Source organism: Podarcis erhardii, assembly GCF_964252035.2.
Source record: "Podarcis erhardii genome assembly, chromosome: 5".
Lineage (NCBI taxonomy): Eukaryota > Metazoa > Chordata > Lepidosauria > Squamata > Lacertidae > Podarcis > Podarcis erhardii.
The window spans coordinates 62671731-62698776 of NC_138509.1; the positions used below are offsets into that span (position 1 = coordinate 62671731).

The 27046-nt window shown below is 44.3% G+C and overlaps 2 protein-coding genes across 2 annotated transcripts in view; one reads left to right on the forward strand and one right to left on the reverse strand.

Moving 5' to 3' along the window:
* Nucleotides 1–27046, forward strand: part of SENP2 (SUMO specific peptidase 2) — a 303654-nt gene that overhangs the window by 268562 nt on the left and 8046 nt on the right. The window lies entirely within an intron of this gene.
* DGKG (diacylglycerol kinase gamma) overlaps nt 1–27046 on the reverse strand; it is a 119248-nt gene that overhangs the window by 79062 nt on the left and 13140 nt on the right. The window contains 3 exon segments of the mRNA XM_081863510.1: nt 5106–5126; nt 10100–10176; nt 14686–15024. Coding sequence (XP_081719636.1) covers nt 5106–5126; nt 10100–10176; nt 14686–14752 — 165 coding nt within the window. The 5' untranslated portion in view covers nt 14753–15024.

The window sequence follows — 27046 nt, forward strand, 5'->3', positions numbered from 1 at the left end:
TCAGCTTTCAGAACTCTGGCAAAAATATTGTTAGACGGAGATAAGTCTCATTTATATCACAAGGCCTAATATGAGAAATAGCCACAGACTGCACAGCAGAAATTCATTTCTGAAACCAGGGCCCAAGAATAATTTTTGGTGACCTGATAAAAACTTTTTTGGTGACCTTTTTTGGTGACCTGATAAAAACCAAGAACAGATCCTCACTAACACACCAACAGAACCTCGACCAGGAACTTTCTATCTTCTACCTAAAATACACAAACCAGGAAATCCAGGACGCCCCATCATTTCAGGTATTGGCACTATTACAGTGGGTGTCTCCGGTTATATGGACTCTGTTCTGAAACCATATGCCATCAGTGCTCCCAGCTATGTACGTGACACCACAGATTTTCTGAGGAAAATACAATCTTTAAATAATCTTCCCAACAATACTATACTAGCTACTATGGATGTGGAATCTCTGTATACCAACATCCCACACAACGATGGTTTACAAGCTATAAGGAACACCATTTCAGATAAAACCACAGTGGACTTTGCCACCAAACTCTGCCAATTTGTCCTTACCCACAACAACTTCAAATTCGGTGATGACCTGTTCCTTCAGATCAGTGCCACAGCAATGGGCACCCGCATGGCCCCACAGTATGCCAACATCTTCATGGCAGATTTAGAACAACGTTTCCTAAACTCCTACCCACTCAAACCTCTCTTGTACCTGCGATACATTGACGATATTTTTATCATCTGGACACATGGTCAACAGACCCTGGACACCTTCCACCAGAAATTCAATGATTTTCACCCCACAATCAACCTAACAATGAAACAATCTATGCAAGAAATACATTTTTTGGACACTACTATAAAAATACAGGATGGGCACACAGACACCACCTTATACCGTAAACCAACTGACCGACAAACATATCTACATGCCTCTAGCTACCATCCCAAACATACCAAACAGTCCATTGTATATAGCCAGGCACTACGTTACAGCCGCATCTGTTCCAATTCTACAGACAGAGACTCTCACCTAAGAGATCTACAGCAAACCTTTTTAGAACTAAAATACCCAACAGATGAAGTTAGACAACAGATCAACAGAGCCAGACTGATACCCAGAGAGAACTTGCTGCAAGACAGACCCAAAAAAGAAAATAACAGAACACCTCTAGTCATCACATACAGCTCCCAAGTTAAAACAGTACAACGCATCATCAGAGATCTACAACCTCACCTGGACAATGACAGTTCTCTTTCTCAAGCTCTGGGAGGAAGACCTTTCATTGCCTACAGACAGCCACCCAGTCTTAAACAACTCCTAACCCACAATAATACTACAACCAGACCTAACACGGACACTGGCACCAGAGCCTGCAATAAACCCAGATGCCAACTTTGCTGCCACATACACCCGGACAACACCATTACTGGCCCCAACAACATCACACATACCATCTCGGGACTATTTAATTGCTCATCGTCTAACATTGTGTATGCCATAAAATGCCAAAAGTGTCCTTCAGCTCTCTATATTGGACAAACAGGCCAGACCTTACGCCAAAGAATAAACGGACATAAATCGGACATCAGGAATCACAAGACAGAGAAACCAGTAGGAGAACATTTCAATCTCCCAGGACATTCTATACAAGATCTCAAAGTAGCTGTTTTACTACAAAGGAATTTCAGAAATAGACTGGAAAGAGAAGCTGCTGAATTACAACTTATCACCAAACTCAAAACCATGGAAAAACCTGGTCTGAACAAAGACCTTGGATTCTTATCTCATTATACATGACAAAGCCATTTTTCACCTTTTCACCCCTTGCTTTTTCCTGTAAGACCTACTGCAGTCGTTAAGAGTCATCAACAGGCTCATCACAGCTATCTGCCAATCACCCATTCCCACCACCCTTCTGAGTAATACCCCTCCCCACCTTCTCACTATATAGAAGGGTCTGGAAACTTCTGTTTCAGTGTATCTGAAGAAGTGTGCATGCACACGAAAGCTCATACCAAGAACTGACTTAGTTGGTCTTTAAGGTGCTACTGGAAGGAATTTGTTTTGTTTTGATAAAAACTTGTAATACGTAACACACTCCCCCCTCCCCCATCACGCACCTGTCCTATACAATCTCATGAGTCATGAAAGATAAGTTACTGTATTAATTATTAAATTACATTTTCTGCATTTCTGAAATTACACCTTGTTTCTGAAACATGCCCTCCAATCCCACTCCCCTTTTTGCTATTTTTGTTAAACATAATGTCAAGCCTGATGAACAGTCCTATGAAGTTTCTGATTATTTTGTATCTTTTTGGTTGGCCCTGATAACGGTATTATCCTCTTGATATATTTTGATTCTAATGGATGAAAACATTTTATAAATAGACTAGTTCAAGTTAAAGCTTTATATTTCTGGCTCTTTTCATTGAAAAATCATGGATTAACTTTCTAAAGTCAATTTAACTTGCAAGTTTGAACTTGATAGACGAAGTTGCTGCGTGGCATTTACTCACAAATATAGTTGAGCCAGTAAATCCTGCCAGCAGCACTGGCTCCTACTGCCCCTGGGATCTGTATCCCTATTATAGTACTTTGTTCCTCCCACCAGCTGTACCCCCTCCTTCCCATGCACCAGGAACTCTGGGACTGGTAGTTCTTGAGGGAGCATGCCATATAAGGAAGCACGAATCTCTTTCTCTCAGACAACAAATTTTAACTGCATAAGCACACACACACACACACACTATTCTAGAGAAGAACCTTGGCCAGCAACTGACTGTTCAAAATATTGCTTATTCTATTCTAACGTTATTTCAGAATAGCTCCAGCAAATATCACAATATATGGACAATAGGTACATAGATACAAGGAAATATGCATTCACAACTATCCTCAAACATAAAAGTGGGATCGGAGAGCTGGAAAACAATTCACATCTGGCAACCAATGCACCCCTTTGCTTTCAGATAGTACATGAGTAAAGGTAAAGGGACCCCTGACCATTAGGTCCAGTCATGACCAACTCTGGGGTTGCGGCGCTCATCTCGCTCTCTAGGCCGAGGGAGCCGGCGTTTGTCTGCAGACAGCTTCCGGGTCACGTGGCCAGCATGACTAAGCCGCTTCTGGCGAACCAGAGCAGCACACGGAAACACCGTTTACCTTCCTGCCAGAGCACTTTAACGTGCTTTCAAACTGCTAGGTTGGCAGGAGCAGGGACCGAGCAACAGGAGCTCACCCCGTCGTGGGGATTCAAACCGCCGACCTTCTGATCGGCAAGTCCTAGGCTCTGTGGTTTAACCCACAGCACCACCCATGTCCCAGTACGTGAGTAGACAAGTCTAAAAAACCTGGAACACAATTTTTTTTGTGGTCACTCATTTACCAGAAGTAATGTATTTAGCGTTAACTCTGGAAGTGTATTTTGACCAAACTAAGTCTCCTAGAGCAAAATATACAACACATTAGAGGGCTTTGAAAATTTCTGTCCCAGGCTTTTAAGATTCATCTACCCATGTACTATCGGAAACCAAAGGGGCGCATTGGTTGCCAGATGTGAAATATATTGGCAATATTATTTTCAGCTCTCCTACCTCACTATAAAGTACAGTTCAGCCTTCCCCACCCCATCAACTAGGCTTGCAAGGTTAGGGATTGGGCCCCCTGGATCTCTGGATGCTCATAAAATGTATCCTCTCCCCCACATCTCGTGCCCTGTGCAATCCAAACTACCCCAACACACCAGAGATAGAAACAGATCAGATTGTAAACACACACAGCGCCACATTATATGCAGTAGGAATGCACTGAGCTCTGTTTGAAGCTTTTCACATAACAGATATATAACAGATATATCTATAAAGAAGCCTTCCTCAGCCTGGTGCCCTCCAGATGCAACTAGAAGTCCCATCAGCCTCATGATGCCAGGGCTGATGGGAGTTGTAGTCCAAGTAGGAGAAGGCTAATCTAAAAGTATACAGAGGAACTGCAAAATGACATATAGCACTAATATAAAATTAGAAAGCTCTCTCTCCACCTCCCCCGCCCCCCGAAGCAGAGGCGCAGGAGAACATGCCACACAGGAAAAGGCAGAGGTGCACTTTTCACACACATTGAAAGCAGAGGCGCATACTGGACTATAAGCTTATGTGGGGTGGCAGCAGCGACACCTAAATAGGAAATGCAGCTAAAGCTCTTCAGGATGGAATCTACAAACATATTAAAAAACATTCTGAAAATGCTTCTTCTTTTTAAGTGTTTTTAAAAATATATTGAATTTTCCATAGGGCTCACCATCGCCATCTTAGTGCCACATTGTATATTGCACTTAAAACACACTTTAAACGCTTTATTTACAGCTGTCTAGTTGAGTCCCAGGAGTTTACACTGCAATGGAGGATGGCATGCTCAGCACAAGCTGCCTTTCCTGTGGCCCAATGGGTCAATGGGTCCGGCTGCTAAGCAGAAGGTAGGTGGTTCAAGGCCACACAGGAATGGCTGTGGGCAGGATTGCTGCATTGCAGAGGGTAGGACTAGATGAGGCTCAGAGGATGCAGATAATAATAATAATAATAATAATAATAATAATAATAATAATAATAATTTTTTTATTTATATCCTGCCCTTCTTGGTTCAAAAACTGGGCTCAGGGCAGCTAACAACAAATTTAAAACACTTAACTGTAAAAGCAGCATAAAATACAGTATAAAAACATGAATAACAATAAAATTCAAAGTTCAGAAATCAATTTAGGGGAAATTCATCTAATAAGCATTAGATAATCACCAGGGCTAGCTGGCTGAATTAGTCTTACTTGGGCCAGCAAGATGATGTGAGAATTAGGACATTGGTTCACTATTCTGACATTTTTCTGCATGTTTAAGTCCTCTCAACACTGACTCCCTAAGGATACAGAAGAGGCACTGAGGTTTTCTGATTTTTGTAGAATACTGATTGAAACTGCAAGTCATAACTTTGATCCTATTTCTTTTTTTGGGGGGGGGGGGTCAGTTTAAGCAGAAGCAAACATGCAAGGCAACATGTAAACACCACATGTGAGAGCTAGAGTATGGAAAGCAAGTCTTACTTGGTTCAGAGTGTCTTGTTTCTGAGGAGAGGAAGAGCGGAAAAAAGACAAAGCAAAGTTCAGTGAAGAAGGACCGAAGAGCAGGAGGAACAGAAACAGCTATTCTGCTGGACAAAGGCAAACCAAACTTTCAAGATGGTATGTGCTACAGTCCTTCCCACGACTGTACTATTTTAGAACACACTTGGGGGAAATCCATAATTTTTAAAAACCTTGCATTTTAAAAGCATGCTCAAAATTTCCCAGCAGATGGAACTGTTTACATGCTAGAGAAAAGGCTTGTGAAAATTTTATCCCTGAAATGTAAATTTTTGACATAAGAGAACAGGCAGAGTTTTTGCAATAAATAATAATAATAATAATAATAATAATAATAATAATAATAATAATTTATTATTTGTACCCCGCCCATCTGGCTGGGTTTCCCCAGCCACTCTGGGCGGCTTCCATAGAAACAAAAAATACACTAAAATATCACAGATTAAAAACTTCCCTGAACAGGGCTGCCTTAAGATGTCTTCTGAATGTCAGGTAGATATTTATCGCTTTGACATCTGATGGGAGGGCATTCCACAGGGCGGGCGCCACTACTGAGAAGGCCCTCTGCCTGGTTCCCTGTAGCTTTGCTTCTCGCAATGAGGGAACCGCCAGAATGTCCTCGGCGCTGGAACTCAGCGTCCAGGCAGAACGATGGGGGTGGAGACACTCCTTCAGGTATACTGAGCCGAGGCCGTTTATGGCTTTAAAGGTCAACACCAGCACTTTGAATTGTGCTCGGAAACGTACTGGGAGCCAATGTAGGTCTTTCAAGACCGGTGTTATGTGGTCTCGGCGGCCGCCCCCAGTCACCAGTCTAGCTGCCGCATTCTGGATTAGTTGTAGTTTCCGAGTCACCTTCAAAGGTAGCCCCACATAGAGCGCATTGCAGTAGTCCAAGTGGGAGATAACTAGAGCATGCACCACTCTGGCGAGACAGTCAGCAGGTAGGTAGGGTCTCAGCCTGCGTACCAGGTGGAGTTGGTAGACAGCTGCCCTGGATACAGAATTGACCTGCGCCTCCATGGACAGCTGTGAGTCCAAAATGACTCCCAGGCTGCGCACCTGGTCCTTCAGGGGCACAGTTACCCTATTCAGGACCAGGGAGTCCTCCACACCAGCCCGCCCCCTGTCCCCCAAAAACAGTACTTCTGTCTTGTCAGGATTCAACTTCAAGGATTATTCAAGAACTATTTAAAGGATTAAATGAAAGATTGCTTCATTTATTCATTATTTTTCTTTCTTGTCCTTGTATTTGGAACTTCCTCCAAGAAGTACAGGGTACAAAGTATCACAAACGTAGCATTTCATTCTCACAAAAATCCTGTGAGGTTGCTTGGGCTAAGCGAGCACAATGCCCAAGGTCATTTACAAGGTAATCTTGTGTGTTTACTCAGAAAGACGTTCCACTGTGTTCAGAGGTGCTCATTTCCAGCAAAGCATCTTGAGGACTGCAGCCTAAGGGAACTTAACAGACCAGAACTTTATGGTTTAAATCCCTCTGGGTCCAATTCTACACCGTGCAATAACAGATGCTGGAGATACTGAAAAAGTGCATTCTTGGTAATGTTACCTTCAATATGGGATACAACACTTATGCTTTTAATCATGATGGTTGCTAGAATGATGCTGCACTGAGGGCTTCTAACAGGCATCTGGTTGGCCACTGTAGACTATATGAGCCTTACGGTCTGAACCAGCAGGGCTCCCCTTATGTTCTTATGGCTAGATGAAATTGCTCAATACAAATCTGCAGCTATTGTGCAGGGTGTGTACATCCCACACCCTACTGAACCCTAAGACCAGGGATAGACAACAAGATGCTTGGGATGACAACACCACTCACCACAGCCACCCCATTGGTTATGGGAAGGCTAATAATAATAATTTATTATTTATACCATTATTAAAAACACGATAAAACATCAAACATTAAAAACTTCCCTAAACAGGGTTGCCTTCATATGTCTTCTAAAAGTTAGATGGTTGTTTATTTCCTTGACATCTGATGGGAGGGCGTTCCACAGGGTGGGCGCCACTACCAAGAAGGCCCTCTGCCTGGTTCCCTGTAGCTTCACTTCTCACAGCGAGGGAACCGCCAGAAGGCCCTCGGCGCTGGACCCCAGTGTCCAGGCAGAATGATGGGGGTGGAGACGTTCCTTCAGGTATACTGGGCCGAGGCCATTTAGGGGGCTGTAGTCCTCAACATCTGGAAAGTATCATATTGGCCACCCCTGCCTTAGACTCTCCTTCCTGACCCCTCTCTGACAGGCTGACTCAGATGGAGAGACAGGGAATGGCAATCACACACGAGTCATGCCTACCTTTCTTCTCATCTCTAGACTTGTTCTAAAAGAAGGTTAGGCTGCAGGCATCCAGTCAGGTGGGTTAGTCTATATTCTGCTTGGCCTTTGTCATCGAGTGATTTGCTTTTAGTATTCTAGCTCCTATGTAGTTATACTTGTATTAGTAGGCTGCTCTGTTGCTTGGTTTTTAATTTTTTTTATCTTCTAAGTCATCTCAAAGGCCTTTGGGTGGAAAACTGACCAATAAATACAAACCTAGTAGATTTTTATTTTATTTTGGAAGCATAGTGCCAGACCTGAGCACACCAACATTTAAGGTTCTTTAAAGGAAAAAAAGTGGACAGCCCACCTGAAATGTGGGAGAAAGGGAGGAGCAAACGGTTTAAAGGTACTTAATAAATTTATCTGGAAACTGTTATACGTGTCATTAGAGGATGTACGATTGAGAGGTGAGGAGGAGGCAAGTTCACTGTTAGAGCCGAAAAGCTCCCGCCCACTCCTGATTCCCGACACATCTGTACAGATCCTTGATTTCTGCTCACAGCGATTGCTACGTTGCCATCGCTACAGGCAAGCGACTGTCTGAGGAAATGATGGGATATCCCCTCAAAGAGCAGGAAATAACAATTCCACCCTGGCTTTTCCCAAGTCAGGTAGGAAGTGGGGTGGCTGCAGTGGTATAATTTGGAGCAGGGGGTTATCGCAACAACCCCCTCTCCATATGTTATTACTGCAGGGATAAAGTAGTAGGAGTACCATTAAACAAATAAAAGCTAAACGGCACAAAAGGACTGTAGGAAAATAACCCCCCCCCCATCCCCAACTCGCTCCTTTATGGGCAGCTTCCTCCGCAGCCTCTGCTGGAAAGCAACTCTGTTCTTTAAAGCGGTTTTAAAAGGTAATTAGTCATTAAACCCAATGGCAAATGCAGTAATTTCTCAGAGCGGGTAATAATGAATTATACCTACATTGGCTGCTTTGTGCAATGGGAATAATCACAGTAATATCTCCTGCTGTGGGGCACAAACCACAGCAATGTGCTCTCAGTAGAAAGCAGTGCGGCCCACTTACGGCCACCCACAACACAGCACTTGTCCTGTTCCCTCCTAAGTGCCTAGCAAGCACTCTTCCTAAGAGGGAGCACAATTGCAATTCTTGCCATTTCTTTTGTTGGCTTGTCCTCGTAATTACTTTGCATGTCAAGAATTCCCTCACAAGCTCTTTGTGCCCGTTTCTTATTTAATTTCATTTGATATTCTAAGGTTTTGGAGCCTTTTGTGTTCTTCTTGAATAGCGCCGCAGCTATTTCCTTCTCTTAGCGTGGAAGTGGGGACAACCCACTTTTATTGTTCTTACTAATCTGCTTTTCCTAGGAGAGAGAACATAGGCCTTCAGATCTGTTGCTCTTTGGAAACGTTTCTCCACCTCTCTAAAAAATATGTATCAGAAAAGGAACTATCCTAATTTCTCCTTAAAATACGGAGGAATAACCCCCAGAGAATCTGAGGAACAACACTTTCAACATGGGGGCAAATGCAGTGAGGACTGAAAATGTTTTCTGCTCAACTTGTTCAAAGTTAGTTTTAGGAGGGGGAAAAGGGAAAGTAGTAATATTACCCACTTTAAGCCAATGAAAACACACGTGTGTATACTTTATGCTCCCCCCAAGTTAGAGAATTCTAATTTCAGATTAGAAAATCAAAATACTTATGTGCAGCTATATTCATTCATGCTGGTACCTTTGTTCATAAACAATGAAATTGCAAATTCTTAGAAACTGATGATACAGGCAACTCTCAGTTACTGTTATTCCATTTCTCTTTTTACGCTATTATCAGAATGCATCTTCAGATCTTCAAAAAATCCATATTTAGGACAAAGCCTTTATTACATCAACCAAAATGCCATGAGCATTTGAGTTTTCCAGAACTCTTCATTGGGCTAGATAGTAAACAGAGTAAGGAATGGATGGATGGATGCGGAAAAGGCTAGTCCTTGGTGAAGCGATGCAATCTGCAACGGGTCACGGTCTCAAAACAGAATGTGGAAGAAGACAGCCAATGAAGCTTGGTTACATTCTATGAAGGCTTCAGGTTGCACCTAGGGCTGCTGGGAAGTAGGTATAGGCAATGACTGCCCTAAGTGCAATGGGACATTTATTATGGCATAAGCTCACAGTCCATTTTATCAGATGTATGAAGTATAATCCTGAATTGGCAAGAATATATATGCATATGGGGAATGTAGAAGAATGAGCTCAGAGGAAAATGATATGTAAAACCAATAGAAACAAACATGACTACCCTTCTGGAAACTGTGATGTGATAAATAATATATTTGCACCTTTATTTTTTTCAATTACTTTTTTATTTACAAATTTAACAAAGAAAAAGAGAGAGAGAGAGAGAGAGAGAGAGAGAGAGAGAGAGAGACAATATATAAGTAATACTATTAATAACAGTAAATCAACACCAGCCTTTTTAAACATCTTGCCTGAGAAGGAGTTGTGCATTGCTCAAAATGTCACATGGTTGATCCTAACAAATGGCGTTATTTGACCGAAGGTGTGCATTTTGTTCAAATGGACCAACAAGACTACTGGTGTTGATTCGATATAGAATTTAGGAATACATTTACAGCAAGCTTTCTTACCTGTTCTGGATTATATTTTGCTAGGATACCATCTCCATGGAACTCTTCCAAAACATCTTTCAGTTTCTTTGTGGAATCTAGAAGGAGAAAGTTAATGCCAATACCATGAATATCATTAATTACATAGAAGTCTGACGATGTCATCTGTTTCTTCAAAAGGTAACTGCAGCTTGCCAAACTTATGAATGCTTATATATGACCATGCCGACACCTTGGGCAAAATGATGTTGTAAAAGTCATGGCGGGCTCTAAAATTTCATGAAAATCCATCCTGCTTTATTTTCAAATTATTAAAGAACCTGCAATGAGTAGAGCGCCCTAAACGTTATATTTACAACACCCCAAATATTTCCTTTGAAGCAGAAGATATATCAGAGTTGCAATGTCAAATATTTGACCCTAGTATTGTGTAGGGAACACACACCACCTCAGCCTCTGGATTCTTAACCAGGGCCCAAACAAACCCTCAGCTCTCCCACAAAAGTCTCATGACAAGGAGGGTTCCTGGAAACAGCAAACATCACCGTAGTCTCTCACTTTAGACTTGCTTTTTATGGGCAGGCCCAAGGTGGATGGTACTATGTCCCATTCAGCTGCACTATCCACATCAAATTCCAGGTACAGCAGTTTTGCTGAATTTCCCAGGGGGTCCCAAAGGTTGAGAAAAGGGTCTCCTTCCACTCACAGCTTTCTTCACCCTCTGTCCTCTCCTTCATCTTCTCAGATGCTGACTGCTACTGCAACACATGCATGCATCGCAGCCAAGATGGTCTCTGTCCTCTTCAGCAGCTTTTGTAGCTGGAGTCAGTCATGGCCCCACCCTCCCAGGCCAGGTGGGAAAAGGCCTGCAAGGCAGGGAGCAGGACTTCCAGGCCTCACAGCCAAGATGGTCTTGCAGGCTTCACATAGGTAACTTGGTTGGGTGGATGCTTAATAAGAGTGCCCTCTGGTAGGGTTCTTATTAGGCATGGCTTCTTCCACACCCCATTCCCAACAGTCGTCTATCTTAAGGTGTACCAGGGGAATATATACACATACAGGAAAATAAACATGAGACTAAGGATCTCAGAGCAGCTGCTTTAGGGTGGGTTAATCTTTCCCAAGATAGTGCCATTCATGCAGCAGCGGATCCACAGCACACAAGGCCCTGTTTGGGACACCATTTCCTCACCACCACCACTCCTCACTGCTATTGCTTCTCTTCTGCTTTCTTCTTCTTCTTCTTCTTCTTCTTCTTCTTCTTCGGTGATCACTCATAGCCGAGTAAGCTTGTCTTTCATGAACACGGTCTGAACAGTGAGTCTGTAAGTGACTGTGGAGGCCAATTCTGGCTCCACACATCCTTCCGCAGTGGGGACATAGGTTTCCGCGCGGGAGTTAATCAAGGTGAGTGTTTGCCAAATGTGTCTTCCTCTTAGCACTTGTCTCCCTTTTGTCCTGAGTTTGAGTGTCTTCAAAGTCCATGACACCTTTGGTAAAGGCTGCTCTCCAATTGGAGCGCTCGCAGGCCAGTGTTTCCTAATTCCCTTCCCCTTCTTCCCCCCTCTTTTCTTCCTAATCTAATACTAATGTCTCACAACAAATGAAACTGATCTGTAGAAAACACAGCTTGAAAAAAGAGACAACGCAAGTATTTTTGTAATCTAAGAAATCTTTAATAAAAATATATTTTTAAAAAATAAAAACAACACCCACACACCCACACCATACATTTTAAGCATATTTAAAACACATCTCCCTCCTGGGATCTGTAATTAATCTTTCACAGAACTAGAATTCCCAGCACCCATAACATAGCGGAGCTCTGAGAATTCTCAAGTGTGGGGAGATGTGATATAAATGTATGGCGTGTATGGAGCCTAAACGCCCTTTCCACCCATTTTAAAACTTGTGCGCAAAAATTAATTGTTCACTGGCATGCTGAATTTTCCTCCTTCAATGACTGGAAACTTGCATCTGTCATGGGATAGAAGCATTTTCACTGTAGCACTTCCTGTCTGAACCACTGAGTGATGTGACTTGAAAGCAGCTTAGCTCCCCATGCTCTCCCGGCGCAAAGAACAGCATTAATTTAGCAGGTTGTGATCGCTATCATCCATTATTTCTGCCACTAAAATATTTGAGAAGGGTTCTTTCGTAAGAAGTCGTGATGGAAGCCAGTTTCTTTTTTTAATCTCCCTTCCTGGGGTCTCAGAGCTCCAGGAGGTGAAACATCCCAGCAGGCTCACAGCTCAGCTGCCCTGGATTAGGAAGTCAGCCCCAGAGGATCAACATCGACTGAAATACCAGAGGAAAATGCTTAAAAGAAGGGAATCTGCTTTCAGATGCCTAAAAAGGGCTACTAAAAATAAACTAACGGGACTGCTCATATCAAACGTTCAAGATCCCATCTCTTAAAGTGGTCATGAATATCACAGTGTTTGGGCTAGAGTCTCAGAAGGATTACATTTGGAGCAATAAGGTCAGTGGGAAGAAATTGTTCTGTGCATCCTTATTCCCCAGGCTTCCAATGTGGAAGTATATCCACCAACCACAAGCAGAGAAGATTGTTGTATGTGTGGACACGCTGAAGGGCTGCCTCTTTAGTGCTGGCCCCATTGACTTAGACTTTGACTAGTCCGTATTGAGACTAATATTCCTCCTTCCCCCACAAATTGCACTGCCAGCCCATTTGGATGTGGAGCTGCCCCTTAATCTGTTCTCTAGGTGTTCTCTCTTCTCCCACTTCAACCGATGAGGGCCGTGTGGTCATTCACATTATAAGAACAGAAGAAAATCCCGGCAGACGTAGCCCAGAAGACACCAGGCAGGCACCTGGCTGAGCTGCATTTTTTCCATGGGTCAATAGCTGTACAGATTCATACTTGGCAAGTGTTGCGTTCATGTGCTGAGACACAGATGCAGCATTTTATCATTGGACCACTTCACCCCAAGCACACTTTAAGCATGTTTGTTAGCCTGGATAGAAAAAAATAAATTAAAAAGGGTAATGTGAATGGATCCGCAGGCACAAACAATTTTTAAAAAGCCTTCTCGTTTCCTCCATGATAGAAATCTGCTTGAGAAGGCATTGGAAAAACTATCCTTTAGGTCTGGTGGTGGAATGCAAGGGATGAGGCTTTGGTGGGAAAGTGCAAAATTTATGCTGTGGAAAAAAAACGAGACATGGTTTTTGAGACCTGGGGTGGGCTTCACATAATCAACGTCATCAGTAATGAGGGTTTCCCCTCTCTCCTCCCCCTTTACCCTCCCAATTGCCTCAGGGTGTTGGAAGAACCCCCAGAATAGTACATGGGGAGAGCAGAGGGGGGTCCTGCTGCCCAGCAAGCTGATATGCTTTCACAGACAGAGCAATTGCAAGAGCGCAGCACTGAATTCCACCCTAAAGGTAAAGGTAAAAGTACCCCTGACCGTTAGGTCCAGTCGCGGACGACTCTGGGGTTGCATGCTCATCTGGCTCTATAGGCCGAGGGAGCTGGCATTTGTCTGCAGACAGTTTTTCCGGGTCACGTGGCCAGCATGACTAAGCCGCTTCTGGGAAACCAGAGCAGCAAACGGAAACGCTATTTATCTTCCCACCGGAGTACCTATTTATCTACTTGCACTTTAATGTGCTTTTGAACTGCTAGGCTGGCAGGAGCAGGGACCCAGCAATGGGAGCTCACCCCATCATGGGGATATGAATCGCTGACTTTCTGATTGGCAAGCCCTAGGCTCAGTGGTTTGACCCACAGCGCCCGCGTTCCTTCGAATTCCACCCTGGGTGTTTGCTATTTCCAAATACAGAGTTGAGCCCTCTTACATACGTGTCCCCATGAAAACTGACACATTTCATGGTAGCATCGCGGAGCCCTACCACACAGGAGTATCAAAATGATATCTTAGGCCTTTGCAGCAGGAACACTTCTCTTCCAGAGGCCAGATCTTTGTGGAAGAGAAAACCCGAGAGAGCGCACCAAGTTATTGACCTGCATACACTAGCTTTATCATTTCTTTCTGCTGTGAATTTTGCTAAAGCCTAAGCGCTTAGTAATGGGGTGGGGGGAAACCACCTTTGGAATTAAGAGCTTCTCAGGCTCTCATTTTGGCACTTCAATGCTGGGAGCAGTACTTGAAAAATGAAAGTATCACATTAAATACAGCTTTGCAGATTCTTCCCTTGTGTGGAACACACCACCCTTTCAAACCCACATGAATCCCTCACTACTATCCCTGCCTGTTCTGCAGACCAACAGGCTTCCAGGATGGACTGCAGGTGGTTCACGGTGGGGGAATGAGCCCAATGCCCTGTATTTGATGACACCCCGCCCTCAAACACTCCCCATGTAGCCAGGACTTAAATTTACATCTCCGGGTTTTAAAAGATCTTATTGTATGTTCTTGGATGTTCTGTGCTTAAGTTATTGTGGCATATCTCACAGAATGACACATCACAGTACAAATTAATTGTATCCTTCCTGTGAAAGAAAGGACAAGGATCGCATGCATCTTATTCACCACGTGCTGGAAGCTGTTGTGCTAATGCTGGCATAAATAACCCACACCGAAATGACAAGCATTTGAGCTGAGAGAGGGACAGTACTTACACTCAGAATACTGCTGGAGCTGAGCAAACTCTGCCGGACTAAGGGTGATCCAGGTGCCATCGTTCATCTTTCAGGCGAGCTTTGGGGAGGCTGTCTCCACCCTTAGCAGAGGTCTTGAGGAGGAGCTGCACCTCTAGAACAAGAAATTATTCCTGACCATCGCTCAAGTTTTGCTCTGCAGATGTCTACTGAGTCACTGTTGTTTCTCTACAGCAGAACTCAGATCCTGATCAGGATGAATGCCAATGTGCCTGGTCTCCGCAGAGCCATCTTTGTCTCTGCTGTAGCTAGGAGTGCCATCAGAAAATGCTTCCTGGAGAAACGCCAGTGTCTTCAAATCTAGAATTAAAATGTGCAAGTTACAGAATGGCATACATTTCCCCCAAATCTTTTTCTTTCATCATGCTGGCTTTCAGGGAAACAAAGGCAGAACTGTGCTGACTCAAGCTTATTTAACAATTTGAAAAATGAACTGAGAGAGAGAGGGAAATTCCAGAGCCCCCACAATGAAACAGGCCATTTCCAGTGTGGGGTTGTGGTTGGACTGTCACACAGGTTTAAAGCCTGGCCACATCCGTACGGTACATTTAAAGCACTATTATACCAATTTTAACATTCATGGCTGTGAAAAAGAGGGGATGTTCAGGAGAGCCTCTCACATCCCCTTGTTTGCCCAGCTGTTGCACCACAGCCCTGCAGTGGAGTCAGATACGTCTTATGATCCCGTGGCTGCTAATCACCACTCTCCCACTCACTCTTGTAACCCACGTGGGAGGGGACCAGGAATGCACCAATGCAATTGCTCTTTAAAAATGATCTGAGCCAGAATCCTGGGAGCTGGAGTTTGTTCAGGTTGCTGAGAGTTTAGGAGAGCCCTCCCTATCCCCTCAAACAACAATTCTCAGAGCGGTTTAAGAGTTCTTGCTAAGGAACTCTGGGAACTGTAGGTCTGTAAGGGAAACAGTGGTCTCCTAACAATACCCAGCACCCTATCATTCCCATGATTCTTTGGGGGAATGAGGTATGATAGTGCTTGAAATGTAGTGTTGCACACCAAACAAATCTCTGAGATTCCAGGGGTTCCAGATGCTTTGAATAAGGGACAGCAGAAACTGTGGTGTTGTAATAATACAGTGGTACCTCAGGTTAAGTACTTAATTTGCTCCGGAGGTCCGTACTTAACCTGAAACTGTTCTTAACCTGAAGCACCACTTTAGCTAATGGGGCCTCCTGCTGCTGCCACGCTGCCGGAGCACAATTTCTTAACCCAAGGTACTATTTCTGGGTTAGCGGAGTCTGTAACCTGAAGCATATGTAACCTGAAGCGTATTTAACCCGAAGTACCACTGTATATGGTTTATTTACACATATGTACAACCTGATGTAGAGGTTCACGGCATCAACACACCAAGAAGGCCTTACTTGGTCACAGACTTGGATTACAGCAGAAATCGGGCATGGTTCTGTCTCTCACCTGCTTCTAGCTTCTACTTCACATGCACCAACTCTGCCTTTGTATTTCTAACTACTAGCAAATTGTGGGAGGCGGACCCACCCATTTGTTGTCTAGCACACAGCCACTTCATTTGTTACCTTAATGGTCCATACTTAGAGGACCATTAACTCACCAGGAAGCTAGCCTGGCTATTGCAGGAATTGAATCCATGCTGGATCCAGGAATTAGAAGGGTTTGAGGCATACAGCCTTCACCCCCCCCCAAGGAAACCGTCCTAATAGTATGATGCAGATATCGCTTGGATTAATGTCCTGGATGCCCTTGGACAAATTGTTATTTCTTAGCCTAAGGCTAACCTATCTCACAGGGCTGTCATGTGAGAGATAGTGCGCACAAGGGAACCATGTATGCTACTCTGAGCAACTCAGAGATGGGTGGGATAAAATAAAGTAAGTAAATACAAGCCTTTTGCCAGATTTGATGGGCAGTATTGCTAATGTAAAATAGCTCTGCTGTATCCTAATAAATGAGTGAATCTCTCAGCCATGAGCTCAGATGAACCATACAAGGAACTTCAAAGCAGGAACAACTTAGTTCATCTTGATTTGAATATAAGCAGCTGATTACAGTTTCAGAAATGAATGGCAGTTTCCCAAAATACAGGAGGTATCCGATGGTTCGGTAAAGGCAAAGACTGGGCCCTTTTCCTGAAAACAATCAATTGTCTTAGGAAAGCCATTTGGCATTATGCCTCCCAATTCATGGAGAACCTGGCAGAATGAGCAGCCACATTCATTCCACCATCCTGTTTAACATTTACACCCTGTGCAAAAGTCAAATCAAGCAAGAAACCCTTTCTACAACTTTCTAGAAATTGCTGGGTGCCCAGACATTCTAATTACATAGGAGACATTGTAAAAAGCTCTATTAACCTCTAATTTCCCATCTAAATAAGACAAACAAAGGGGATTCCTAAACATGTGTGCAATGAGTGACGATCTTTCCAGACACTATGTTGTTTGTGTAGAGACAGCGCAGCCACCTCACTAATTTATTACGTGGTCTAAATAACATCTACCTAGCAAGTTCTGTAGAGAAGCTGCAGGGTCTCCAGTATTAATCAAAACACTAAAACCAGATCCTTGAGAACCGCGGTTCTTTCTCCAGTGAGCTCAGATATCGCATGTGAGGGCAAAAGCTTTGTGTAATGCTCTTGCCAGTGAGAACTCTCTCCACTGGGTACCTAAACCATAAGGCTGTGTATACACTATACATTTAAAGCACATTCAGAGCACATTCTTTCCCTGAAAGAATTCTGGGCACTGTAATTTGCTAAAGTTGCTGGGAACTATAACTCTGCGAGGAGAGAAACATGCAAAACCAGGGTAAGAAAGAGAATTGAATGGAGTACACTGGAAACATGACTTATTCCACATGCCTCCATAGCATGATCACCATGTTTTAGTCCGTGCCTGATGTAAATTTGGTGCTTTCCTGTAAAAGAACATGATGGTTGTGAAAAATTGAGGGAATCCATGCCCTGATCTACGTTGTCTCGGGCATTTAGAATACATGCATGAATCGCTATCTGAATGACAGAGGAGGGAAGTTAATTTTAGAAGTTTAAGAATGTATAATGCCATAAGAAGAGCCCTGTTGGATCTAACTGAAAGTTTATCTAGTCTAGCTTCCTGTTCTCACCATAGCCAACCAGATGCCTATGGGAAGCCCACAAGCAAGTCCTGGGTGAAACAGCACTCTTTCAACTTGCAATTCACAGCAACTGGTATTCAGAGTCACACTGCCTCTGACAGGGGAGGTCAGCATGTTACAAATGAGAGAAAAGAAGGCTGGATTAACAGAGCTGTACCTCGGTATACGAACAGCCCTGTTAACGAACTATTCGGTTTACGAACTCCTCAAAATGAGGGAGTAGTGTTTGCAAACTTTACCTCAGTCTATGAACAGAAGCTGAACAGTGGAAGGGCACTGGTGGCAGGAGGCCTCATTAGAGAAAGCGCGCCTCAGTTTAAGAGCTGTTTTTGTTTAAGAATGGACTTCAGGAACGAATTAAGTTCTTAAACCGGGGTACCACTGTATTCAAAAACCACTGACCATTGTTCTAATGAGATTTATCTTGTTACAGATAGGTAGCCGTGTTGGTCTGCCATAGTCAAAACAAAACAAATTCCTTCCAGTAGCACCTTAAAGACCAACTAAGTCAGTTCTTGGTATGAGCTTTCGTGTGCATGCACACTTCTTCAGATACACTGAAACAGAAGTTTCCAGACCCTTCTATATAGTGAGAAGGTGGGGAGGGGTATTACTCAGAAGGGTGGTGGGAATGGGTGATTGGCAGATAGCTGTGATGAGTCGTCAACAGGCTCATCACAGCTATCTGCCAATCACCCATTCCCACCACCCTTCTGAGTAATACCCCTCCCCACCTTCTCACTATATAGAAGGGTCTGGAAACTTCTGTTTCAGTGTATCTGAAGAAGTGTGCATGCACACGAAAGCTCATACCAAGAACTGACTTAGTTGGTCTTTAAGGTGCTACTGGAAGGAATTTCTTTTGTTTTGAGATTTATCTTGTACATTTGCATTCATAACACATGTCTTTTGAAATCAGGAATCACTGCTTGAATCCCTACCTCCACTCCCACTATTAGGGTTGCTGAAAACTATAATGTTTTGCTCAATTTATACAGTATTGTTCTACTCCATGTGGGTTGGTTTTATATATTGTATTATTGCAATGATTTGAGCTGTTTTTATAATTGTATTTTCTATTGCTGCCACATGCCCTGGGACCTTATGGCGAAGGGCAGGTAAGAAAATGTCTAAATAAACAATTGGCTTTCGCCCATCTGCTGTATACTGTATTCATTTAGTGTATAACAGTCTTTATTGCACTGCCTTCTGAAGAGGTGTTTGTTTCAATAAATACAACCTGACTGTAACATTGTGCTTCTTAAGGTGTTGATCTGCTTGCACTTTTTATAGAATAGCCACAGCTCAAAACTTATCACTCAGCTCCATCTGGCTACATCAGGAGGGGAGAGGAGAGATGGCAAGGCCTCCCTTCCCCAGCCTGGATGGGAGTATTTGGCCCTTTCTCTCCCACAACTGTCTCCATCAGAAGACAACCTGCCTGGCTGCATCAGAGGCCTGACAACAAGGCTCACATACACAAACCCCAACTTGGCTAGGGCCAGCTGCCATTCGAGTCCTCCCCTCCTATAACTGTTTCTTGCAATGAAACTTTCCACTTGGTCTTCATGTATTATGTGGCTTCATTACTCCACAGGTGGTCATCTTCCTCTTCCCTATCTATTCATTCCTCTTGTTGGCACCGTGTCTCATTCCAAGACATTATTTCAAAGTGCAAACTATTTTGAGTGGTTCAACAGAAAGGTGGCATATAAATGTAGCATATTTAGAAATTAGTTGTCTGGATAGGCTGTGGGTGAAGTGTGTGCTGTGGAAAGGAAGGGATGCACTTCATTGGCCTTTAGTCTTCATGCCTGTTGATTTGCATGGATATATACTAGGGGCAAGATGTCCCTGTCCCTACACAGACATTTGCAACTAGAGACACAGGGGAGAGGTTTGAAACCTGAACAACTGCAGTGCACATCAAATATATTTTGAAATGGCATCCCCCTGAAACCAGGGGTAGTCAAGGTGGTGCCATTCAAACATTGTTGGGATGAAATTGGACTTTCTCAACAGCTCTTGTCAGTAGGGGCAATGACCAGGGGTGAAGGGAGTCCAACAACATCTGGAGGGTCCTCGGTATGTATAAGAGAGACAAAAATATGGACAAAAGATTTTTGTGGGGGTGGATTTCAACTTGAACAACTTTTAGGAGTACCTCCAAGCACTCACGCATATAGAATTTTCAGCGATCTTATAGATTGAGTTAAGGAACCTCAAGCCCAGGGGTTGAATGTCATCTTCCTGGCCTCTTTACCTCACTCCCAGGACTCTCCCCAGCCCATGCCCCTCCCAACCCCACTCTCACAAGACAACCCCTCACTGGCTCTGATCCACATCTTCCTTGGGTGCTTTTGCCAGACTAGAATGTGTCTGTGAACTGTGATAATGCCTCTTGGTTGACTGGATGAAGGGGTGTGTGCATGTGGGTGTGTGCATGCACGCACGCTGTGATTTCTCAATGGCCAGAATGTAGCCAAATGTAAAAAGATACACAGCTCTGCTCACTTTTGCCTTTGGCCACACCAGCCAGTGGAAAAGTTCTGTTATAGATTCTGACTGACTGAACCAAAGTACAAGATTCACATCTTTATTGTAGCAAAGAGCAGTTATTAGGAAAGATCTATATGACTATGAAGACATTTACCTCCACGAGCAAACTGTACTAAGCTGTTGGTGTGTGGGCTTTCCATGCAGTCAGCAATCCTACATAACTGGAATACCAGATCACACAAGAGCCTAAAAGCAATAGCTTGGATGAGGAGTGAGAAGTGCTGGTTGAGTCCATCTTGCCCACATCCCTATCAGAGGAGCAAGACCCAGCTCCTGATCTTGAGCCTGGAAATCAAGATCCCAGAACCTCTTGCTCCCTAAGTCCTGCTCATCAGTGCAGAGAACATAAGATCAGTAAGTAATAAAAAAGCATCAAAGTGCCAGGCCTCAGACCTGAGGGCAGTACCTTAAGAATCTCCATTCCATGGGGATGGAGTATTTGGGAGTGTACTTAGGTCTGAAGTGCTGAAGGATATAAGCCATTATCTGGGACTGTTGGAGGAAGTTCCCTCTACCTAGTGATCTGTCCATGGTCCTGCAAATATTATATCCTGCTCTCTTGTTTCTCCAGAACCCATTCTGTATTGGCTGCCTGTAAATATTTGCACAGTGGACTGTCTCTTTCACTGATCTACATTCTCACCATTGCCCCAGACCAATATTCTGTCTTCTGGGGCATCCATGGACTGTGCTGCTTCAGAACAGGACATTAGGTCTTCAGTATTAGCATGTACACATAAACTTTTCAGCAGAGATACAATTAGGAACTAAAAGCCTCAGAGAAAAATGGTATGAGCATGCACAGGGTGCATCAGCTTCACTCAATGTGGAAACTCTTTTGTAGCTTTTGTATAAATAGTGGTACCTTGGTTCTTGAACGGCTTAGCTGTTGAACAAATCGGAACCCAAACGCTGCAAACCCAGAAGTAAGTGTTCCGGTTTGCGAATATTTTTCCAAAGCTGAACATCCGACGTGGCTTCTGCTTGACTGCAGGAAGTTCCTACAGCCAATCGGAAGCTGCTCCTTGGTTTTCAAATGGTTTCAGGAGTCGAACAGACTTCCGGAACAGATTAAGTTTGAGAACCAAGGTACCACTGTACTTATAATCATCACAGTAGAAGAGGCTGCTGGATAAAGCCAACGGCCCATCTAGTCCAGCAAACTGTTCTCACAATAACCAACTAAACACGCAGGAGCATTATTAAAACCTAAGGGGGGAAAACAAGAATGCAAACCCTCCAATACATCTCTCAAATCTACACACACACACAAACCATACATTTCCAATACCATGTAAGTGTTGAAAGCTGCAACACCTGCAGAAACCACCCATCACTTCTCCCAATAGCCCTTTCACAAAAATGCAAACGATTAAGTAAAAATTAGATATTACAGAAATATAGCTACACTTTGCTCACCATTGCTCTCTCTTAACAATTTTTTTTTAAAAAAAACAACCCCTAGCCACTCAAACTAACAACCACTCCCTTCTCCCGGCTAGCTACCAATAATGTGTTTTGAGGTGTGGCCTTCAAGGAAACAATTCCAAGCATGCTTGGACTGCTTTTCAATGCAGCCCTATTAGATCTATATTGAGGAATACAATGGAACAGAATTGGAAGAAGGGGGAACCTTCACTACTCTGGCTGGAAAACTGGCAGCCCTAGCACTCCATTTTTACATGGTTTTTTCTGCCCAGGGACACATGGGAGGAACTTCTTTGCCATAGTTATATTATTGGATTAGGATTGGCTGAGTGCTGTAGAGACTTGATTGGCCAGAGGACAGTGGATTGACAAAAATGTTTGCAGAACGTCTCTGCATTCAAATAGAGGCATAATATGTGTGGGAGAGGAAGAGTGTGTGACTTTTGAGATTTAGGGGGGAATTAAAAAAACCTGCTTGACATTCTCCTTGCAAAGTCTGTGCTCCATTAGAGCAAAGAGGGCACTGCCCCATTGAACTCAATCTACCCTCCTTCAGTCAATGTTTATCTGCCTGCCTTCTTTCTAACAAGCAATCTAGTGGGTGGCACTGCTTACCAGCTTCCTCCTCTTGTAGAATTCAGGAGGATGGGCACAAACCAAGAATTAGTTAGCTCTGCCTCTGGCTCCACCCACATTTGGTCTGTGAGTAATGCTTTGGCATCAGCTTCTCTAAGAGATCACTGCTTCTGTATGTAGAATCCACCCCCCCCAAATTCTGAGGTGAGATGGGTGGCTAGTGGGGGCAGAGCTTCTCTGCAATGGGGCCTGTAATTTGGAATGTCCTCTCCAGGCCTATTAGTCAGACCTCTACATATTTAATCTTTCAGGCATCAGTGTGATTTGTCCAAGCTTTGGGAGGGCTTGTTTCATGAGTTTTTAGCTATAACCAATTGGCACTGGAATCACAGAACCATAGAATTATAGAGTAACAAAAGTGATTGAGGTCCTTCCTCAATCTAGGCAACCATGTGTGCTTGTTTTTGTGTGCGTGTGTATGAAAGTACCGTGGTTTCCTGGATGTGATGCTTTTAGAATAAAAGTGTTCCCACTTACATTTCCCAACCGGCTTCTCCATTTTCACATCATATTCCTTGCAAAAAGTGGACATGAAATGAGAGGAAGTGCTAGAGGGGAGGATATTCATGCTCTCTTCTCCACTGGCATCTTAAAAAGAAATCACACACCCCACCCAATCTTCTCCCCCTGTTCCTGAAGCCTGCAATAGAGTTTCCTCAGCTTGATAGACTCTTCTCCATTTTTAAAGCTGTGCTGCTACTCTCAGCGAGTTCAGCAACTTCCCCTCCTTTCAGTTGCTGCCTCCTCTGGCTTGCCCACCCACTCCTTCCCCCCAGCTGCAAATCTCCTAGTGCCAGAGTGGGCAGGGGACAAGAGGCTGCTGCTGTTGAGAGAACAATTGCCGGCAGCATTTCTTGCGGCTGAGATGGGAATCCCACTCAGCAACAGCCAGGGATCCAGGGAGCAAAGCTCCGGAGAGAGTAGGAAATGGATTGTGGCTCCGACTTCTGGGGGAGAAAGGGCACCTTTGATCTCCAGCCTGCTAAAATATTTGCAGTGCTTTCCCTCCCTCAGCAATTTCTCAAAGAGAAATCCTGAAGTGGTTACGTTATATAGTCATCCTCCCCTCACCCGCAAACAGAGCACTTGGAGGGCGTTTGGACTCTCTGCCCGTTGAGCCCTTGAAAGTCACTCTTGCTATCTAATCTGCACATGCTGTGGGCGTTGGAGCAGTTGCACCATGACAAAGCTGCATCACCCCCCCCCCCACTGTTAGCCGACAGTGATCTTGCTAGACACCCTGAGAGCGCTGCTGGAAGGCGCGGTAAAAAAAAAATAATGGTACAAACTAACTGCATGCACACAGAGACACACAGATAAGCCGCAAATAGCAGGCAGGTGACCCCCGTCAACTACAGGGTATCCGATTTCTGAGAGAATGTTCAATAAGATATCAAGGGGAAATGCCAAAATACTTCCTACTTCGACAGGCCGATAGTGATCTGTGGTCAGCTGCTGTTGCTGAACATGCCTGGTTCATTGGTCTGCTTTTAAAAAACATTGTTTTAACCTGCAGAAATAAGCGTCTTGGCCTAAAGTGAGGTTCTTTAAGAAACGGGAGCAAACGACCTTCTGCCATGTTCAGTTTGTGCAATAAAAGCAAACTCCACACTTCTGCTGTTGGGGCACATCTGGGACAGTCATCTTTTAGGGATCAGAAGCAGCACTGATGTTCCAAATATAAAATGCACAAACCACAGGTACAGTCTCATGACTCTCTTTATATTCTCACAATGCACAGCAGTAAGGTTTGAGCAGACCTCAAAAAGGGGAGGGGGTAAGCACAGAAAATATTTTCATGCTTTTTCAAAAGTGTGCAATAGTTTCCTGCACAACAAACCTAGTAATCAGTCTCAGGTTCTTCCCTGAACTTCCTCTTTCTTCCAAGCCTGCCTTAAACTATTTATGTTTGCTTTTTAATTTTTTTTACCGGGTAGCTTGCAGCTAGTATAGACTGGGACTTATTATCAGTGTATGGAATGAAGAAGTTCTTATGTTTATACCCAATAGTTTTGCACCCTGGTAGTAAAGAAACTTTCTCAGCTTACATAAAAGAGAATAAAAAAAGCAAGAACAGCCTTGAACTGCAAGCAATAGGGTGGAAGACAAAAGGAAGTACTTCCTTAAACACTGCACATCAGGGGTCCATAAATTTTTTTGGTTGGCAGATCAGATTGTTTTCTCCCCAAATCTGCCAGGTGAGTGGGCCTGCTCAGTCACTTTTGTTCATGAAGATTTTGTGTGTGTTGTGAGCCTTCACGAGGAGCACCCAGGATTGGGGGAACAGAGCCTTTTTCTCAGAGTTGTGGCCGGAGGAGCAGCACACTTGAGTTTTCCATCTTGTTTCTGCAGAAGTGAATCAGTGACAGAGGGTACTGATATAGCAGCTGGGCATTTTGGGAGGGGGAGACATCAGGTGAAACAAGCTATGGTTTATTTGGGAACTGTAATGGTTCTAGGGGGTTGCTCGTGCGTAAGTCATCGCCACACCTGGCTGAGTCACCTGGGTGAACCTTTCTGTCCGGACAGCCACCCATCCGTGGCTATCTCAATCGCTGGCAGAATCCGTCAGTGGGCGTTTCTTGAACTTCTTCCAGCAAAGAAGTTCTTTGACGCCATGTCTCCGCCTACTCTCCCTGCGCGGAAGTCTTCTGCGCAGGGAGGGTGTGGGCAGCGGAGGGACCCGTGCTCTCCCCACTGGTCTCCGGCGAGGAGTCATGGAGCCTCCTCACCGATTCCCCCATCTGCCCCCCTTCTCCACTGGTGCTACGCTGATTTCCTTCCCCCGCAGATGGGCTGCCTCTCTCCCTCCTGGGACGCTCTCCAGCATCCCTCTGGAGCCCTCCCTCCTCCTCTGGCTCCGATGGCAGTTCCCTGACAGGCACCTGCAAGAACGATCCTTACTCATTGGACCAACTGTGGTTTGATCAAACCCTGGCTCAGCATTACACCCAAACAAGGCCTTGTAGCTCTCTTGTGCTGCTTCTGGTAGCTTAGCTTGGTGGAGCTGGTTGGGGTTTTTTTATTAGTATTCCTTCTGCCCAGAGCACTTATGATCACAGGCTCTTCTCTTAGTGTTTTGCTGATGGCTGGCTGAGCCACAAAGCATAATGTTTTTGACATAGACCAGAAACAGAAGCTCTGGTGCTCAAGACCATAGACTACTAGAAAGCATTTCCTCTTGATAAGCCGACTCTTTGCTGCCAGCATTCTTCTCAGGCACCCGTGACGTAACATGGAAGGCAGTCTTTCTGGGTACAGCAGATGAGCAGGCAACCAGTGGGAAATCCCCTGAGGCTAGGCTATTTTGGAAATGTTTTGATTATAGATTCAGTTTCTCAGCCTGGTCACGATTATGCAGGATGGCAGCATGTACATAGCAGGGATTTTCCTCACCAAGAGAAAGGGTTGTGGGATCCCAGCAGGAAGCAAGCAGCTCCCTGCCTGCTCTAGTTCCTTTCAAATAACAAGAGTGTTGCAATGGCCCCGGTTGTGGAGGAGGGAATCAAGGCAACTCTGTGGAGGAGTTCATGCAACTCTGCTTTAAGTCTTTCGGCCCAGTCAGCCATAATGCACATCAGCTGAATTTTGCATGATGCTCCAAAATCCTTTTCCGGTACCAGTAATTTGATCTCCTGTCTACACATGAGAGGTGGAGGGGGTAACTTGCTGTGTTGGAATTCATTTTCCATTTCAGCAAGAAGGCAGTCTGCAGTCTCCAAAGGTTTAAAACAGGGGTTACATTCCTTTCTTTGATAGGGGAGGGACAGGACAGACCTACCAGTGGTAGGTGGGGCCAGGGGCAAAAGTGGGTGGAGAAACAAATGTAAACACTACCTTTGTCCAGTAGCTCAGTTTATACACCCCCATTCTCTGTATCCTCCATCTAGACAAGAATAATTATTAAAGGACACATTCCAGACAGGCAAAAACACTTGGGGGAGGGGGCAAGCAGGGCCAGTGAAGGGTATGGCTGAGGGGGTGCCCTGAGGGCCAAATAGAGAGGCATGGAGGGCTGCATTCAGCCCCTGGGTTCTATGTTCCCTTGATAAAAGAAATAAAGGTAAAGGTAAAGGACTCCTGGACAATTAAGTCCAGTCAAAGGTGGGTATGGGGTGAGGCACTCATCTCGCTTCAGGCCGGGGGAGCCAGCATTTGTCCACAGACAGTTTTCCGGGTCATGTGGCCAGCATGACTAAACCGCTTCTGGCGCAACAGGACACCGTGACAAGTGCCAGAGCGCACAGAAATGCTGCTTACCTTCCCGCCACAGTGGTACCTATTTATCTACTTGCACTGGTGTGCTTTCAAATTGCTAGGTTGGCAGAAATAAAACTGAATAAGGTTAAGCAAGAAACAGATGAACTCTGACATCCTTTGATGATTCTGTCTTCCCCTGTCAATATCACCTACTGAAAATCTTTTCTATTACCTATCAGTTCTACACCTAAGGTGCTCTGCTGCAACTTAAGGTGCTGTATCTGTGGCATTATTCCTCCTTTGCAGGAGATATTGTACACTGCCTTGTGGTCTTTGGATTAAGGTTGGTATATAAATTTAATAAACCAA